Genomic DNA, 18076 nt, shown 5'->3' with positions numbered 1-18076 from the left:
AGCCTTTCCCTTTTACAGGGGATCTTCCCAACCCAGAGATCAAACCCAGGTCTCCTGCATTGCAGGCAGATTCTTTACCCGCTGAGCCACCAAGAATACTGGAATGGGTAGCCTATCCCTTTTCCGGGGAAACTTCCTGACCCAGGAATTGAACGAAGGTCTCCTGTATTGCAGGAGGATTCTTTACGAACTAGCTGTCAGGAAAACTCCAAAGAATAGGTTTTTTTTTTTTTTTAATTCTGGGAATAAAGAAATCTTTTTGATCTGAATGCAGGATTGTCTTTATGTGTTTCACAAGCTGGAAGCCCCCCAGGTGCACTGAGTGTGGCAGGATGCTATTTCTGTCCCAAGTGGAGGTTGGGAGCAGACCTTTCTCTGTGGCTGCTTTTCCAGACACACCATCTCAGCGTGTTCAGTTCATTCTTGGCACTGAGGAGGATGAAGAACATGTGCCTCATGACCTCTTCACAGAGCTGGATGAGATCTGTCTGAAAGAGGGAGAAGATGCTGAGTGGAAGGAGACAGCCAGGTGAGGCCCTGAGTAGCCTGGGTCAAGGTTTGCTGGGGTAGGCAAATGTGTACGTTTCCATGAGTGACAGGTCTGCCTGCCTTTTATTTCTTCATGGGAGACGTGATGACTGAACATGGGCACTGACGTTCTAGGGTCTTGCATGGGAAGTCTTGATGTTGGCCTCTTTGTCGTGTCTGTGGTAACACCTGTTCCAGTTGACCTTGAGCTGGGGATTGGTGACAGAAACATGGAACAGGGGGTCCTCTCTCACTTGTTCCTGGGCTCTTTATATTGTATGTCTGACTTGGAAGATGCCTGAGGGGGCCACCTTGGCCTAAACCTAGCCCAACAGACATAGCCTTTTCCTATGGGTGAGCCATAGCATCATTTTTTTTTTTAATTCTTTACTTTATTTGGCTGTGCCAGGTCTTAGTTGCACCATGGGAGCTTTTAGTTGCAGCACATAGGAACTAGTTCCCCAAACAGGGATCAAACCCAGGCTGCCTGCATTAGGAGCATGAAGTCTTAGCCTCTGGACCATCAGGGAAATCCCAATCATTTGAGGTTTAATTCACTGGAGATTGCGTAATTTTTGAGACATCCTATGGGACAATCCAACTTCATAGAGACCTCGGGGTAATATCCAGCCTGATGGTAGGCTTCCCTTGATTAGAGAGTGAATATGCTTGTCTAAGGCTCATACCCAAGAATAACTCTCAGATGAACCAAGCCCATGTCTAGGGTTCCTCTAGTAACTGACAAGTGAGCCTTCTGGGTGATACAAAGCCAGCATGCCTGAGCCTCAGGGAAGAAGATGAGGGATAACCAGCAAACCATGGCTCAATGTCTCATTAAAACAGTTCTTCCTGGATATCTGATGTGTTCAATGAATAGAGAGGATTAAACAAACCAATTAACCTCATACCAAACAAGAAGGCAATTAGCCTTAACATCCTGTCTTTGCAAACTTCTGAAGGTCACACAGACTTTTTAACAAAGAAAAATATGATCATTTTATTAATGTGATTTGTCAGTGTATCCAAATGATATAGATTAGATCTATTTTTTTAGTTGTACAAGTAATGCATGCTCACTGTACAAAATGAGAAAATAAGGATAAGCAAAAAGAAAATAAAAATTAATACCCCAGGGATAATGAATATAACATTTGGTGTCTATATTATATATGTATGTGTTGTATTTTAAGATTTTCCTTTCATAAAAATGGAATCAAGCTATACTCAATTTTGCAGTGGTTTGTAACCTACTTACTTCACTTGCCAATGCATGCTGAACATATAGATTCGATTACAGGGTTCAGTGTGATTATTCAGGTACCTTTCTTTGTGACCTACATTAAAAATCCTCTCCTGAAAATTCTTCATTTTCTGTTTTTGGCATCTCTTTGTCATGCTTTCAGGTGGCTGAAGTTTGAAGAAGATGTCGAGGATGGGGGAGAACGATGGAGCAAGCCTTATGTGGCAACCCTTTCACTGCACAGTCTCTTTGAGTTAAGAAGCTGTCTTATTAATGGGACAGTCCTTCTGGATATGCGTGCAAATAGCATAGAAGAAATCTCAGGTAAGATTAGGGGAGAGAAAGCAGAGGATCGTTTGTGGTGTGGTGTGGAGGAAAGAAAGAAGAACGTGGCTGTTTGTGCTTGGGCAAGTCACTTACCTTCCTGACCTCAGCACCTTCAGCTCTGGGATGGATTTCTTCCTTGCCTATTCCACAGGCTTGTTCTGGGATGCAAATGACATGGAGTGTGGTTTTCCATTTGCCTGTTTGTTTAGCAAATATTATTTTCTATCTATGCTTGATTATGTACTAGGCACAGGATACGATACAGTTTCTACCCTCAAGGAGCTCACCTTCTAGTGGGGAAAATGTGTGTGTGTGTTATTCTCTCAGTCGTGTCCAACTCTTTGCAACCCCATGGACTGTAGCCCACCAGGCTCCTGTGTACATGGAATTCTCCAGGCAAGAATACTGGAGTGGGTTGCCATTTCCTTCTCCGGGGGGGTCTTCCCAACCCAGGGACTGAACCCACGTCTCCTGCATCGCAGGCAGATTCTTTACCGTCTGAGTAAAGATGAAGCTTTTACTCAGGGAAGTAAAGTAAAGTAAAGTAAAGGGCTTTCCTTTATCAGGGAAGCCCCAGTGAAGACAATAGCCATAGGGCAATTAAAATAAGTGCAACAACCAAGCTCTGGTTTGGTAATAAGTGTGACTGGGAGCTCTGCAGAGAAAAGTGAAAGAAAGATTTTTCAATATGGCAACTAGGAAAAACATGTATGAAATTGAGCCAAAGGACTCCCCACTTCTTCAGCATGATGTAAAGGGGAGATACCTGATGGAGTTTCCTAGTACAGGAGAGTATAAGTCATTGTGTTTGGGGAATGGAGTTTGAGAAACACCTGGGTGCATGTAAGGCTTTTCCTCAGCTTGGCTCTGTTTGGTTGGACAGATTTTTAAGTTTCTTCCAGCTTTTCTTCATTACGAGTATCCAAGTAATTCTGCCTGTCTGGGATCACACAGGGACCTGAGGAGAGGTCTTACCGATGGGATCTTGTGTTAGCACCTTAGTTACATCTGTGAAGACTCTCTTTACAAATGAGATCATGCTCATGGGTTCTGGGGAGTTAGTATATAGTACACAGCATCTTTTGAAGGGGCGCCATTCAACCCACAACAAAAGAAGAGAGGAGTTCAGTTCATCAGTGTCGGATGCTGCAGAGAGGTCCGATGAAGTAAGAACTGGAAGCATCCACCAGATTTAGCAACTGGAAGGTTGTTGATGATTTTATCAAAAGCGGTTTCATTGAGGCAGCCACATTGCAGCAGGTGAGAAATTTTTCTTTTGAGAAGAAATAGAGAGCAAGTGCATGTGCGAGAAAGGGAAGGCAACAGATAAAGGGAGACCTGGGATGGATGTTCTTCTTCTGTTTTTTCTTTCCCAAGATGAAGTATCCTGAAGCATGTTTATATTGTGGGACAAGGAGAACCAATCAATCTAAAAGTTAAAGAGAGAGAAGCTTGGATCTTTGGCTTGAGTATTTGAAATAGATTTTCTTTTATTTATTGCTTCTAACACTTGGATAGTCATGGATGGAGCTGGAGTTAAGAATAGGTTGGAGTTTGAGAGAGGCGGTGGCAGGGGGGTGGATATGTAGGGTTTAAGTAAAACAGCTATGGTTCTTCACATTAGGAACCTGAGGTATTCATGTTAGTGATAAGGGTGGGTAAATGGTCTCACTTGTAGTGAATCAGCACTTTATATATCTTATTAATTTTTCACAACTCTCTTCTAAGGATCATATTCGCTTCATGTTACAGATGAGGAAACTGAGGTACAGAGAGGTTATCACACAGAAAGTGGTAGAAGAGGGTGGGAGAGATGTGGACGTTTAGCTCTAGAATACATGCTGTTGACTTCTATGCCAGCTGCCTTTCAGCAGCAGGTGTGGGGATTTTCTCCCCCTCAGTTCTGCTGGACTTGGCAGGTCAAGATTGATGCTTGGTATTAATTGTCTGGAGGGCTTAATTAAGAACAAATTAATTATTTTTATGGATTCTACCTTCAGTCACGTGGCCTTCTACAGTTATAGTTTCTCTTGACAATCACAGCAATGTTAAAATCTCAGAGGAAGAGAACCTAGAGGAACTTTGGCAAATGATAGAACAGAATGGCAATCATGTGGACATTTGAGTCAGACAGTCTGGGATTTGAATCCAATCTCTGCAACTCACTAGATGTGAGGTCATGGGGATTTTGTAATTTTGGGGCCTCAGTTTCCTGATCTGTAAAAATTATTATAATACCACCTACTTTTCAGAGGTTTTATAAGGATCAGATTAGATCATTATGTAATAAGTTCAGAATGTAGTTCCTGGCACATGTTAAGTGCTCAATAGTTTCCATTTATAAAAGTAATGATTTGTTACATGAATAACATGTAATGTGTCACAGCTGCTATCAGCAGTTAGCTCTTTCAGGCACTGATACAGAGACTGTAACCTCAGTGACCCTGGTAGAACTGCTTCCTCCTACTCCGTGTCCCTCACCTCACCTGACCTTGCCTTCTTTGGAATCACTGACCATCAGTTTGAGTGTTCATGTTAGCACCTGCCTTCCAGACCTGATCCTGGACCAGCAGGAGCTGTTCAGTGACCTGAATGACAGCATGAGGGTTAAAGTCCGGGAAGCCCTTCTCAAAAAGCATCATCATCAGAATGAAAAGAAGAGAAATAACCTCATCCCCATTGTTCGCTCCTTTGCTGAGGTTGGCAAGAAGCAGTCTGATCCACATTCAATGGATAAACATGGTAAGATTATTAGGAGTAACTGCTTTCTCTTTAGATTAATAAGACATTTAGGCACTAGTTGGAGATGCTGAGTTACTAGAGGGTAGGAACAGCATTTCTCTAATATGCTTTCATGCTCACTTAGACACAGTCCTTTTTGAGGATCGGCAAGATGGGTGGCTGGGACTGGCGACCATCATCTCTTGTGGCACTAAGGATGCATGCCTCAGATACATTTCAGTGGACCTCAGGGGAAAGGTTTGTGCCCCAGAATGGCCTCAGAACTGATGTGACTTGGGGAGTGTAGGGAAAGGTCAAATTAGCCAAGATGGCCTGGTCAGGCTCTCTCACCCCATGCCCTCTTACTCTTGCCCCACGTTTTATAATAATGATTCTATATCAGCTGAGATCACTTATAGCAATGTAGTTGCACATTCTGAGATACTCACTTGCCTGCAGCCTACTTTTGTTCTGTAAGCGTATATAAGCTTCACTTGGCATGCCAGAGAGAGAGAGAGAGTTGGCTGTGCTGCTGGGGGGCTATGTATGGCTGCATTATGGTGGTGAGGCTGCGTTAAGGCTGTGTCTGCTGGGTCAACCACGAGAGGAGAGAATATAGCATGTCCACTGCTATGGCTGCTGTGCCATTCAGGAGAGAATAAATGTGTTTGCAGTTCCTATGACTCCTTGAGTTTTCTTCCAGTTTTCCTGCTCGCACCTTGCCTGCCCTGGGCTCAACGAAGAGTGTACACAGTGAGATACAGCAAGACAGTTGGTGGAGTCAGCAGGATCAGCGAGACAGGGAGATATCCACACTGGGGAAAATTTGGCTGCAGAGAAGGTCAACTGGAGCTTTTTAGAAGTAAACAAATGTCTTAGATTAGGGAGGCAAAATGCAGTAGTGTAGACTCCTGAGTCAGATTTCCAGGCTTGAGATTCTGGCTTCACCTCTTGCAAAGATTTTGGACAACTTCCTAAACCTCTTTAAGCCCACTTTGTAGAGTAAGGATAATGATAAGATCCACTCCATCAGTCTGTTGTGAGGCTTCAATAAGTTAATCCGTGTAAAGCCCTGAGCCAGGTGTGTGGTGGGTTGTAAACATCTGGTGAATTTCAGCTGCTGAATGCTTTCCGTTTCTGTGGCCAGGCTGGGGGTCTCCTTGTCCCCACGTTTACCGAAACACAATGTATAGGAGATATGTCTGGGGATCCATGTATTTGAAAAGTTCTCCATAGGAATTTATGGTGTGCACTCCTGGTTGAGGATTACTGCCTTTAATAAAGGAAGAAAAGAACATTACAAATGGTTCAGGAAGAGGGCTCCAGGGTAGTAAGATCTCTGTGCCCCCTTTACTGCTAGCTGGTAGGTAAGGAGACAGGTATGTGTGGGTCTTCGCTTCCTAGTCACCTGAACCTCTTCTCTCTGTGGGCTTTGCAGGAGAGAGCCATGACCAGCCGACAATGGATGGGGTACGTCAAAGAGGGAAAGGGCAAGACTCAAGAATTCTGTTTGATTTTTCTCCAAATAGGTCAAACTGTGTCTCCTCAGTCCATTCCAACCACAAGTCTTGAAGTAAAGAATGGAGTGAATTGTGAACACAGTCCAGTGGATTTAAGCAAGGTGAGCAGAGATGTGGAAGTTGGCTCACAGGCCTAAGCATATCTCTTGTGGAGCCCAGAGTCCTGTTGCTGGAAGCTGGGTAAGCTTTGGCATTTCAATATCCTTTCTCCAGGACCAGAGCCCCTTCTGCAGAAAAGGAGGCCCATCTGCTCATGTCTTCCTCCTTCTCCATCCCAGAGAGGGCTGACTCATCAGTTCCCCCCCACCCCCCGACCCTATTCGACCTGCTGAAACCCACTAGCCACTGATAAACTGCCCTGATGCACACCTCCTGCTGTTTCAGAATGATTTTCTGATACCTGCTCTCTAGGAGCATCTTCTTACCTCCAAGGTTTTATTTTTCAATTATTCTTATTTATTTACCTCCAAGCGTTTTGTGAAAACAATATTTTTGCTACTATCTCACAACTACTTTGTGGTTAAACTCTTCTTGGTGACTGTGACTTTGGTGTCTGAGGCCTCTCCCACAGGATCCGGGTCCCCCTGCAGCTCTTGGCTCAATCCTTGATCTCCCGGCTGCCAGCCTTTCCTTGCTCTGGTCTCTCCCTGACACTGTCTTTCCAAAACACAGATAGTATTATGTCACTTCTCAGCTCATGAGGCTCCCCGAAACCTCAGACAAAGCATTCAGGTATTTTAAAATGGAAACAATTTGACCTGGAGTTTCAAAAAAATTTTCTTTGAGGTTGCATGGCGTAATGGAATTCAAATCAGCACCCTAGATTTAAATTCTCTCTCTTAGAAACTCTGTTGTCATGGGCAAGTCAACTTCATCTCTCTGGGTCTTGGTGACTTCATTTTTTTAAATAAAAAATGAGTCTGATTGGCCAATCTTATCCACCATACAGAGTTATTTTAAGGATTAAGTGAAGTAGTATGAGAAAAATATGTTAAATCATAAAATGATGCATGAATGTAATGTTGTGAGGAGGGTGATGGATATGTGAGGTGATGGCTCCCACACTGTCAGGGTGCTTTTAAATTTTCAGGTGGACCTTCATTTTATGAAGAAGATTCCCACTGGGGCAGAGGCCTCGAATGTCCTGGTTGGAGAGGTGGACTCTCTGGACCGCCCCATTGTCGCCTTTGTGAGGCTGTCTCCAGCTGTCCTTCTCTCAGGCCTGACAGAAGTGCCCATCCCAACAAGGTAAAGATGAGGACCACAAAGCACACTGCCTTCTGCCTGATGCACAGGTTTATATGAGCTCTAGTGGAAGAAACCCGGAGACAGCAATGGCACCCCACTCCAGTACTCTTGCCTGGAAAATCCCATGGACGGAGGAGCCTGGTAGGCTGCAGTCCATGGGGTCGTTAAGAGTCGGACACGACTGAATAACTTCACTTTCACTTTTCACTTTCATGCATTAGAAAAGGAAATGGCAACCCACTCCAGTATTCTTGCCTGGAGAATCCCAGGGACGGGGGAGCCTGATGGGCTGCTGTCTATGGGGTCGCACAGAGTCGGACATGACTGAAGCGATTTAGCAGCAGCAGCAGCAGTGGAAGAAACCAGCTAATGCCAAAATATAGGATTAATTAATTTGGGGATTGCTGTTTAAAATTCAACAATGATCTCAGAAAACTGGGGTATATTTGATTAACCTCTGTGCAGAAGAATTGTAAGACTTTTAAGGCTGTGACTGTGCAGTTTCTGTGACGTGGGAAATTGAGACTCAAAGAGCATTCCGAAGACATGGCAAGGACCACTGACCTGGGATAGGGAGACTGTCTTGATCTCCCTGTTCTGCAGAACTTTATCCCAGGGAGACATCTCTAAGCAAAGTATTGATGTCTCTTTCCATAGTTCTGGCAGGATTTGTATGGTTTGCAAATATGTCCGTATTTGTTCCAAAGCCTATTCATGCACTCCAGAGGTGGTGATAGGTGATTCAGAGTCCCGTTAATTATGGAATATTCAGATGTCCAGGACACAATTTAGACTCCTCTGCCGGGCTTGATCATTTCAATTGCCTTATCCTTCTCCTCTCCCCATCATTTTCTTATTAGAGCCATGAATGAGATACAGATAATCTTGAATTTGCCACGTTTTGAAAAAATATCCTTTCTAGAGCAAGGAATTACGTCTATGGAAACCCTGAGAATTCTAACCACTTTATTGAATGGAGTCGTACAGATAGCTTCCAATGACTATAGGAGAGCTATTAGGTCAAGGCTACTCAGATTGCTCCATCATTAGTTTGCTTCCTTTTTTTGAAGTTACTATGATAAATTCTGTTTGATAGAAAAGAGAAATGTTATGTTGTTTAGAGAAGAAATTTCCTTATATTTCCTTACATAATTTCCTTTTCCTTACATAATTGCATCTTTTTTGTGTGTTGCCAGGTTTTTGTTTATCCTATTGGGTCCAGTAGGGAAAGGTCAGCAGTATCATGAGATTGGCAGATCCATGGCCACCATCATGACAGACGAGGTATGCACACCACTTCTGCTTTTCATGTGTTCATCTCATAAATATTTATTGAGTGTTTACTCTGTGCCAGGCATTGTGCTAGTTGTTGGGGGTATAATAATTATTGCTGAGAAGCAATGCAGGTCATGTTTTTGAGGATCAAGGCCTCTTGGATTTTTCTTCCTCTGTCATCTCTCCCTTTTGGAATAATCAAGGATGCAGAGAAATCTTTTTCTGGGAAAACTATTGCCAAGTAGGATACCAAGTGGGAAAGATATTAAGGCTGACTTAACTGTCTAGAGAAAACAGTTAATGAAGTATACCCAAGCTATTTACATAAAGAAACCTCACTCCCATTTCATGTAAATGAGCTGTAAATGAGACCAGCTCGTCAGGGGGATGCTCTTGGGCATTGTCATGTGAATGTGCTAGGGTTACTAGACATTTCGGCTGCCCCTGCTGCATCCCTGGTGAGGACTGTGCTGCTCAGGTTAGTTGCAGAGTAGGGCCTTGAAAAGACATATGTCTTAGAGTCAAAGGGAGATGGGGCTGTGTTTTATCAGCTGTCTTTGGTTGGAAGACATATTTCATGGAGGACCTTTATTAGTAATTCCATCCGTTTTTTCTACCCATCATGATCAGGAAAATTCCTCATGCATCTTGGCTTTTGTTCCATTCTTTGAGGAGATAACAGAATTACAAAACTTTAGAGTCATGTCTTATCTCTTTCTACACTAATAGACATATATTTAGTTTTTTTTGACTCATCTTTAGATTCATTTTTAAAACTCTTTTATCCCTGTAATTCAAGTGCTAAACTTATCTACATTTCAGAGCCCCTAGACAAAGATAAAAACCAAGAGGTTTTATCCATCTTTTACCATATCCATTGGTTATTGTTTAAGTCAAGTGACTTTCAGCTTTCCTGAGGATTTTTTCTTCTCTTAGATTTTTCATGATGTGGCTTATAAGGCAAAAGAACGAGATGACCTCCTGGCAGGGATTGATGAGTTCCTAGACCAGGTGACGGTGCTTCCTCCAGGGGAGTGGGACCCCTCCATTCGAATTGAGCCACCCAAAAATGTCCCTTCCCAGGTAATGTATGCACATGAGCCAGTGGTGGCTTAGTGTCACTTACTGAGGGCCCACCATGGACACAGCAAAGACCATGTTGGTGTATGCTAAGTAAACTGAGATGTGGTTCTATTGCAGGGTGCCTAGAATGTCAGAAGAGTAATAAAATATGAATATGCAGTAACATCGATTGGCCAGGATTACCCTGGGATGAATTTTAAGCCAACTTTTGGAGGATTGGTGTGAAATGGCAGAGAGGAGAGGAGGGGGCATTTCTTGGGAGTCTATTAAGAATGAAGCCACTAAATGAGAAGAGCTCAGTGCATAGAGCGGAGAAGGCAATGGCACCCCACTCCAGTACCCTTGCCTGGAAAATCCCATGGACGGAGGAGCCTGGTAGGCTGCGGTCCATGGGGTCGTTAAGAGTCGGACACGACTGAGTGACTTCACTTTCACTTTTCACTTTCCTGCATTGGAGAAGGAAATGGCAACCCACTCCAGTGTTCTTGCCTGGAGAATCCCAGGGATGGGGGAGCCTGGTGGGCTGCCATCTATGGGGTCGCACAGTCGGACACGACTGAAGTGGCTTAGCAGCTGCAGCAGCAGTGCATAGGGAGTGCAAATGGAGTTCCCCATACTTTTTTTTTGAGAGGTTAAAGATGGAAGAAAACTTCTACAGTACACTGGTCCCTGGGCCAGGTGTTTTACATATGCTAATTAAATCTCTCAGCAACATCTCCAAGTAGGTGTTGTTATTTTTTATTTAACAAATGAGGAATAAAAGTACTATCTTCAAGACAGATTTGCGACTTGAACTCAGGTCATATCTGATGCCAAAGCCTTCACGTTTCTGTTTCTGGACAAGACAGAGGAGTCAGGTACCAGTGGAGAGGAAGAGAAATTATTTGTTGTCTTTTGTGTTTTTCAGAAAAGTCAATAAACTGTCCCAAATCAGTAAATGCATCTGAAAGCTATAAGAAACACTTGGGTATTTTGGGGGCTGCTTTTGGATTCTCTCATGCTACCCTGACCCCCGCCATCTCCCACCCTCCCACCCCGCCTACCTCCACCATAGCAGGAAAGACAGAATAGGTGGTTGACTTTGCTAATGTGTGGTCCTCTGTTAAAAGGAGAAAAGGAAAATGCCTGGAGTTCCAAATGGGAACGTTTGCCACATAGAACCGGAGCCACATGGGGGCCACAGCGGGCCAGAGCTTCAGCGCACTGGGCGGTAAGTTCTGGAATATTTCACAGCTAATACTGCTTACTGGACAGAAGCTGTATAAAGAAATGAGTCATCTTTGCTTTCAGCCTTCTTCTCTATAGTATCTTTATTGGCTGGAAATTGGACCACTGACAATAAGTATTACAATTCTATTGAATACTATATCATTCATTCAAGTTCTCAAACCACCTACCATGTTCTGTCTCACCTCCTATCCTTCCCACACAGTGTTCCCCCTGATTTGAACATTCCTCCACCTCTTCATTTCCAGGCTAACTGCTTCTTGTCCTTTGATTCAGCTTAGGCGTCCCTTTGGAGAGTCTTCCAAGACACTCTTTAGAGGAGGTTAGGTTATTCCTGCTGTGTGATATCACAGCTTGGAGCCCTGTCCCCTGCCCAGCTACTACCCTCAGCCCAGTCCCCTGTTATAGCCCTGGTCATCTTTTATTATTATTTCTTGATTTGATGTCTTTCCTGCCAGAAGGGTTTGCTCCCTAAGGGCGGGGACCCCATTATATTCCTAACACCCAGTTCAGTGCCCTGCATAGAGTGGATACCTAATTATTATCTGACGAATGACTATTAGAATGATGACTGTTCTTTAGCATGAGTGGACATGGCATGCGTAAATATTAAATGGTTATTTTAAGTTAAGACATGGATAAATATTAAATGGTTATTTTAAGTTGAGAAACCCCTTGGGGTAGGGAAATAAGTACTATTTTAGGTGTGTCTGAGAATAGGCAACTTACTCTTCTGGGCCCAGATTTTAAGGACAGATATCCAATGAGGAGGTTCTCTGTGGTAGATGAGGAAAGAGGGTCCCCAGGCTGGGAAATTTTATATTCCAGGTAGGAAGGTAGTAAAAGAGAATGAGATTTGGGGTTGGAGTGGCATCCAGAGGTGTCCCCCACATTGTGGGAGAAGGCTGGGACTATGGTTCTGGCATTGTGAGTTGTGCTTGTGTCTAAGAGGGTCTACTGGGCCTTCTCTAGGGCCTTCACCTATTTTTTCCTTCCTTCCTTGAATTTGCTTTCCTTATTTATTTATCTTCAGTACTCTATCCAATGGAAGTCCAACATTTGTTTCTTTTTTTCAATTGCTGAGAGTGTTGATTTTTCCACTCTTGGAAATTCAGGGACAGAAAGGAGAGGAGACAAGAAGCCAACAGAATAGCATTTAACTAGCAGTATTGATAGGGAGAATTCATCCTGGCTGGAGGAATGTATTTGAGGGCGGAAGGATAACTGGGCTCTGGGAGGGATTACTGGAGAAAAGGAGGAGCCCTTTGATGAAAGGGATCGCTGAAAAGAGGGATCAAGTTCCAGGAGTAAAGTTCATATTTTCTTTAAAGTTGGAGGAGGTCTGAGTTGTGGCGGAGGAGTCCTGGTATTGAGAAACATTTCAAAGTATACATTTGTCTTTAGAATAGTTTCCAGGATTGAGACTATCTTAAAGGAGGTGGTGCTTTTTTAAGGGGAAGAGTCTTGGGTATGGATTTGATAGAATTTCAAAGCTATGATTTATCCTTTTGAATACAAAGGGTATTCACAACTCAGGACTGAGAGTTTGAAAGTAGTAGAAATGAGACCAACAACTTTCCTTGAAACACATGATCTTTGCAGAGGTGAGAGCTCAGCTTTCTTTTGGTTTCAAAAAGAGAATAAACTAGAGTCCCATGCTTTTTTAGAGGAGGGTCACTTACAATCAATTCCACATGGGGGTTTGGGAGCCCATTAGATTGGATCTATATCTAGACCTGATACAGAGTCTGGGAAATGGTGCCTGACATCCCCAAAGAAAAACCCATATAGCCAGGACCATCACACACTTAATTACCAGCCCCCAGTACCTTTAGTCACAAGTTCAAATGGGGCTTGAGGACATTCTTCCATAATGCTGAGTGAGGAACTGCTGGAATTGACAAAGCTGAAAGGAAGGGTCATTGAAACTCAGAGCCTCACTCTATTTGGTGTGCCTCTTTCTGAGTTCCAGAAGTTTCCCTCAGAGCCCTTAGGAAAAGACCTCAAGACACATAACTTTCTTCTTGTAGCTTTTTCAGCTCGTATCGGGGATCACAGTTCACAGTTCATGCCAACTCTGGCTCCTTTCCCAGTCTCAAAGTATGTAGGGGTGAATATGAACCTTCCTCTACAGATGGACATCCTGGAGTTTTCTGGACCTTCCTGGACTTCACAGACTAAAACTATATCAAGCTGAACTCTGTATTCTTTGTACCTTGAGCTGTGTTTCTTTGAGGTGGTGCACAACCTGGGGATGCCATCCTAGTTGGATGGAGAGGTACTTAAGATATGGTAGTATAGGCTCTGAGAAGGTGGGAGAGGAGGCAGAGTTGAGAACAGTCTGAGTTGTGTGTGATCTGACCTCCCAAGCCAGGGCCAAGACAGTGTCTTGGGCCTCCCTGATGTTGACGATAGGTCATGATGCCGAGGCATTCCCATGCAGAGCGAAGAGCAAAGTCTGACTTGAGTTCCTAGGCCAGAAGCTTCACAGCACCGAGGATGCTCTGCTGAGGGGTTTTCCCAAGTACATCGGTATACCTCGTTGGAGAAGCCATTGGGGAAGGGTTGATGAAGAAAAGAATTGGGGGTTACTATCTTGATGATCCAAGCCCCACTTGAAATAGGTTTCTTCCCAGGCACAGCAGAAAATTGGATGGCTGGCCTGTCCCTAAAACCTTGCTGGCCTGTCCCTAAAACCCTCCCCAGAGGGCTTCCTAATTAGTGCTCTAGAGCCTAGTGGCGCTCCCCACAGGTAAGTCCTTTCTGGCTTCAAGCTTAAATTTGTGTCCCTGTGTGCCTCCTGCTGCCCCAAACTTGAACATCAAGGATAGTATTGAAAGGGAAAGGAAGTCTCAAATATGTGAAGGAAAGCATCCATGTGTGATTATTGTCTGTACCAGATAACTCGATTAGGGTCTGTATGAGTGGGGAATGAGGCAGATTCCAAAACAGGATTTGAAATCACTTTAATTTATGTTATACCATCAATAGGAGCCTCAGATCTTTTCTCTCCCCTTTCAATCACTGCTAGGCAGACAGATGTCCTTCCTTTCTATGGCTTCTTATAAATCCATTTCACATAAATCTTTTGCCTGTTACTCATAGACACTCCTCCTGAATAATGAGCCTCGCGCATCCAGGAGAACCAATCATGGCAGCATCGTAGGGTGAGGCTCACCGCTGCAGAAGGTTATTCTCCCAGAATAATACCCTTCAGAGGAAGGTCTTTGGTGTTTGGGAGGTAATGCTATGTTGGCTAAGGACCTGGAAAATCTTGAATGTTACCCCGGATTAATTGCGGCTGCTCATAAGGTCCTTGAGGGGCTATCTCCTCAGAGGGGAAAGCAAGACCAAGTGACATTTTATTACAAACTGTAACCTGGGTCCCAGACCCTGAGGTGGAACTCCCATGCTCTCGGTTAGACCCTGTAGATAGCTCCTTACCTCAGCGAGGCCGGCCAGACAGGCTAAAGCCGAAGCAGGTCACAAGGCTGACTTTGCCTCTCTCCTCTAAGCGCAGGCCCAGACTGTGATGTTACCGCTGTAGGTTGAGGAAGAGTAAATCCCAACTGGGCCCTGCAAACCAGAAGAGCAAGCGGGTCAGATAAAAGAGTGTGTGCCCTGTGTCCATCTGTGTACCCATTTGACCTGGCTAGATGAGAGAGGGAGCTTTTATTTTGCTTTAAATTGGAGTGTAATTTCTTTACAATGTTGCGTTAGTTTCTGTTGTACAGCACCTATGAATCAGCTACATGTATTCCCTCCCTTTTGAGCCTCCCTCACCACCCCCCACCCCGCCCCACTACCATTCTACCCTTCTAGGTCATCACAGAGCACCAAACTAAGCTCCCTGTGCTATACAGTAGCTTCCCACTAGCTGTCTGTTTTACACACGGTAGTAGGTATATGTCAAAGCTACTCTCTCAGTTCATCCCACGAGAGAGGGAGCTTTTGAATGGAGAAGGAGAGCTGGCTCGGCCTTCTCCTCTGGCATACAGATCCCAGGCCTCACAGGACACCTCTAGGCTCCTGAGCACGGAGAAAGAAAGAGCTAGCTAAGCCTCCTTTCATGAGAGAGTAGATTGGTGTCTTTTAGTTTTTAGTATAGAACATTTCAAACATAAACAAGAAGAGAGGACACAGTAATGAACCCCCATGTGCCCATCAATAGTTACCAACATTTTGCCAATCTTGTTTTATCTATTTCTTCACTACTTGTTTTATTTTTATGTTTTCTAGATTATTCTAAGCCAAATCACCAGTTACATGTCATTTCACCTGTAACTACTTGAGCAGGTATCTCTGTTTGATAAGGACATTTTAAAAAACAGGAACGAAATCTAATAAAATTAACAATAATTCTTTACATTGTCTCATGCTTAGTCCATATTCACCTTTCTGTGATATTCTTGGCAACATCCTTTTAAAGTTTGTTTGACACAGGATCCAATGGAGGTTTGCAATGCATTATTATGTTCTCATTCTATAACAGGCCTCCTCCTCTTTTTTTTTTTTTCCCTATGCCATTCATGTGTAGAAGAAAGTAGGTAATTTGCCCTGTAGAATGCTGAATGACTCTCTTCAATGACTCCACTCTTTAAAAATTGCCCCTGTCTGGACATACTCCTCCTTCTTGGTGTAGGACATCTCCCTCTTGATCTTTCTCATACCTGGGAAGTGGAGAGGGATCTTGAAGTCCTGCCACCAAGTCCTCTTGATTCTGCCTCCTAATTGGCACCCGATTCTCTTTCCAACCCATGGCCTCCAGCCTTGCCCCATGTTCCATTCATGACACTCTCACCGGAGTGATCCTTTCAGAATGCCTGCTTACTTATGCTGCTTCCCTGTTTAAAGTCCTTCACTGCTTGACACACTGTTGGGATAACTTTCTGATTCCTTTTTATAAGGCCCTTTTGTGACTTAGCTTTTCCAACATCTCTAGCCTTGTCTATTGATATTACCCCTCACATTGCCTTATCCAGTCATAACTCTTTCAGCACCTTGAACGTGCCAAGCGCTCTCACCTCTAGGCGTCATCCACGCCAGCCCCTCTGCCTCATCTGGTGCTCCTGGTCCATTCTCGAGTCCCAGCTGAAACGCCCTTCCTGTTCTTTGCGGCCATGGCACCCTCACAACACTGTCTGTCCTCTGTGCCAGACTGTTCACCCTAGAGAGAAAGGGCTGTGTTTGCCTTGCTACTGTTGCGTCTCCAGCACCTGGCACAGTGCTTGGCATGAAGTATCTGTTACTACTTGGCAACTGCATGAATGATTATGCTGATTTCTCAAGTAAGGTGGGTAGTTCAGAGTAAGAATATACATGTGATAGGGGCTTTTTATCTAGAAAACATATAATAAAACTAACAGTTTTAATACCATGATAGTTTTGTTCATTGCTTCCTAACAGCTCAGAATTTGAAGTTTGAAGCTAATACTTCATTTCACGTTAAATTTTGGAAACTTTTTATTGAATGGGTGTTATGCATAGCAAATTAATTATTTTTATGCTTGGAATAATCATCCAAATTCATGCCTTTGATTGCAAATAGAATCCATGTTGGAACATGGCCAGAATCCATGCTGCCCCCAGAGAGATCTCTTGTGCTTGGGGTCAAATTGAAGCCAAATATTAACTTCCATACAGAGCGCATTTGAAGTGCTTTGGAATGTGCTCTGTTGACTTGCTTTAGTGGGAGAAGGACTGCATTAGACACCTGTCTGCTGTGTTTCTGCAGGCTTTTTGGGGGCTTGGTTCTGGACATCAAGCGGAAGGCCCCCTGGTACTGGAGCGACTACCGGGATGCCCTCAGCTTACAGTGTTTGGCCTCCTTTCTGTTCCTGTACTGTGCCTGCATGTCACCTGTCATCACTTTTGGGGGATTGCTTGGAGAAGCCACCGAGGGGCGCATAGTAAGAACTTTGCCACTTCTAATGGTCCCAAATGAGAGTGAAAATATGAAGGCAGCCAAGTCTTCTGGGAGGAAAATTCCCTGGGCGTGGACTGAAGAGATTGGTTTCTTCCTGCTGAATTACATAGTCTTCTGACTTCATGCCAACGAGCAACACCGCTCTCCCTTTAGAACAGACCCTCTTCTGCCTGCATATCAATTTAGATAGCTGATTGCCCTGTTGTATTGCGTGTTGCTCCAAGGATAGAAAATTATATATTGATGTCATCTGAAAATAAGATTTAAGGTGACTCTGTATGACAACCCATAATGTGAATGGTATCATTGTGTTTTCTATGTATATTTATAAATAATTAATTGAGTTGTGCATAGTAGACTTGTTAAGGAGTCGTATGTAGATAGATTTGGGGACCTAAATTATTGAAGCAGTATCCATTTACAAGAGGATTAGACTATGTACACATCGCTCTTGCTGAGACAAAATACAAACAAGTGGCTTGCCAGGTGCATTGGAGAGCTAAGTTAGGAATGTATGTAAGCCTGTGTCACTCACTTCAGATGGGCTGTGGGCTCAGTGTGATTTTTTTCCCTCTGTAGAGTGCGATTGAATCCTTGTTTGGAGCCTCCATGACTGGGATCGCCTATTCCTTGTTTGCCGGCCAGGCTCTCACCATCCTGGGAAGCACTGGGCCAGTGCTTGTGTTTGAAAAGATTTTGTTCAAATTCTGCAAGTAAGATATTTGGTTTTCTGAAAACTCTATCTGGATGTGTTAGTTTGCTACTAGGTTTGAATGTTAGGGTCCTACTAGAGTGTAAGCAGGCAAAAGCAAGCTGTGGTCTGCCACCCTGCCTCCAGGTAGGACCAGACCTAAAATAGCAGATCTCCTGGCCCTAAGAGCTTTGTCAGTGTCCCTCAACTTTTGACTTTTTTGACTTTTTATCTTTAAAAGCACTTTCCCTAGCTAATCCAAACTCCTAATGAAAGTTTCCTAATGAAAA

General features: G+C 43.8%; 1 protein-coding gene across 15 annotated transcripts in view; it reads left to right on the top strand.

Annotated features, from left to right (window-relative positions):
* The window catches only part of SLC4A8 (solute carrier family 4 member 8), a 112433-nt gene that overhangs the window by 59926 nt on the left and 34431 nt on the right, over nucleotides 1-18076 (top strand). For all 15 annotated transcript variants that reach the window (XM_061416030.1, XM_061416041.1, XM_061416037.1 and 12 more), the window contains 10 exons: nucleotides 394-529; nucleotides 1932-2092; nucleotides 4649-4837; nucleotides 6346-6437; nucleotides 7427-7584; nucleotides 8781-8868; nucleotides 9796-9942; nucleotides 11052-11152; nucleotides 16904-17078; nucleotides 17675-17808. In XM_061416030.1, the coding sequence (XP_061272014.1) occupies nucleotides 394-529; nucleotides 1932-2092; nucleotides 4649-4837; nucleotides 6346-6437; nucleotides 7427-7584; nucleotides 8781-8868; nucleotides 9796-9942; nucleotides 11052-11152; nucleotides 16904-17078; nucleotides 17675-17808 (1381 nt within the window). The remainder of the gene's footprint in view (nucleotides 1-393; nucleotides 530-1931; nucleotides 2093-4648; nucleotides 4838-6345; nucleotides 6438-7426; nucleotides 7585-8780; nucleotides 8869-9795; nucleotides 9943-11051; nucleotides 11153-16903; nucleotides 17079-17674; nucleotides 17809-18076) is intronic.

This window comes from Bos javanicus, chromosome 5, assembly GCF_032452875.1.
Source record: "Bos javanicus breed banteng chromosome 5, ARS-OSU_banteng_1.0, whole genome shotgun sequence".
Lineage (NCBI taxonomy): Eukaryota > Metazoa > Chordata > Mammalia > Artiodactyla > Bovidae > Bos > Bos javanicus.
This window is presented reverse-complemented; position numbering and strand designations above follow the sequence as displayed.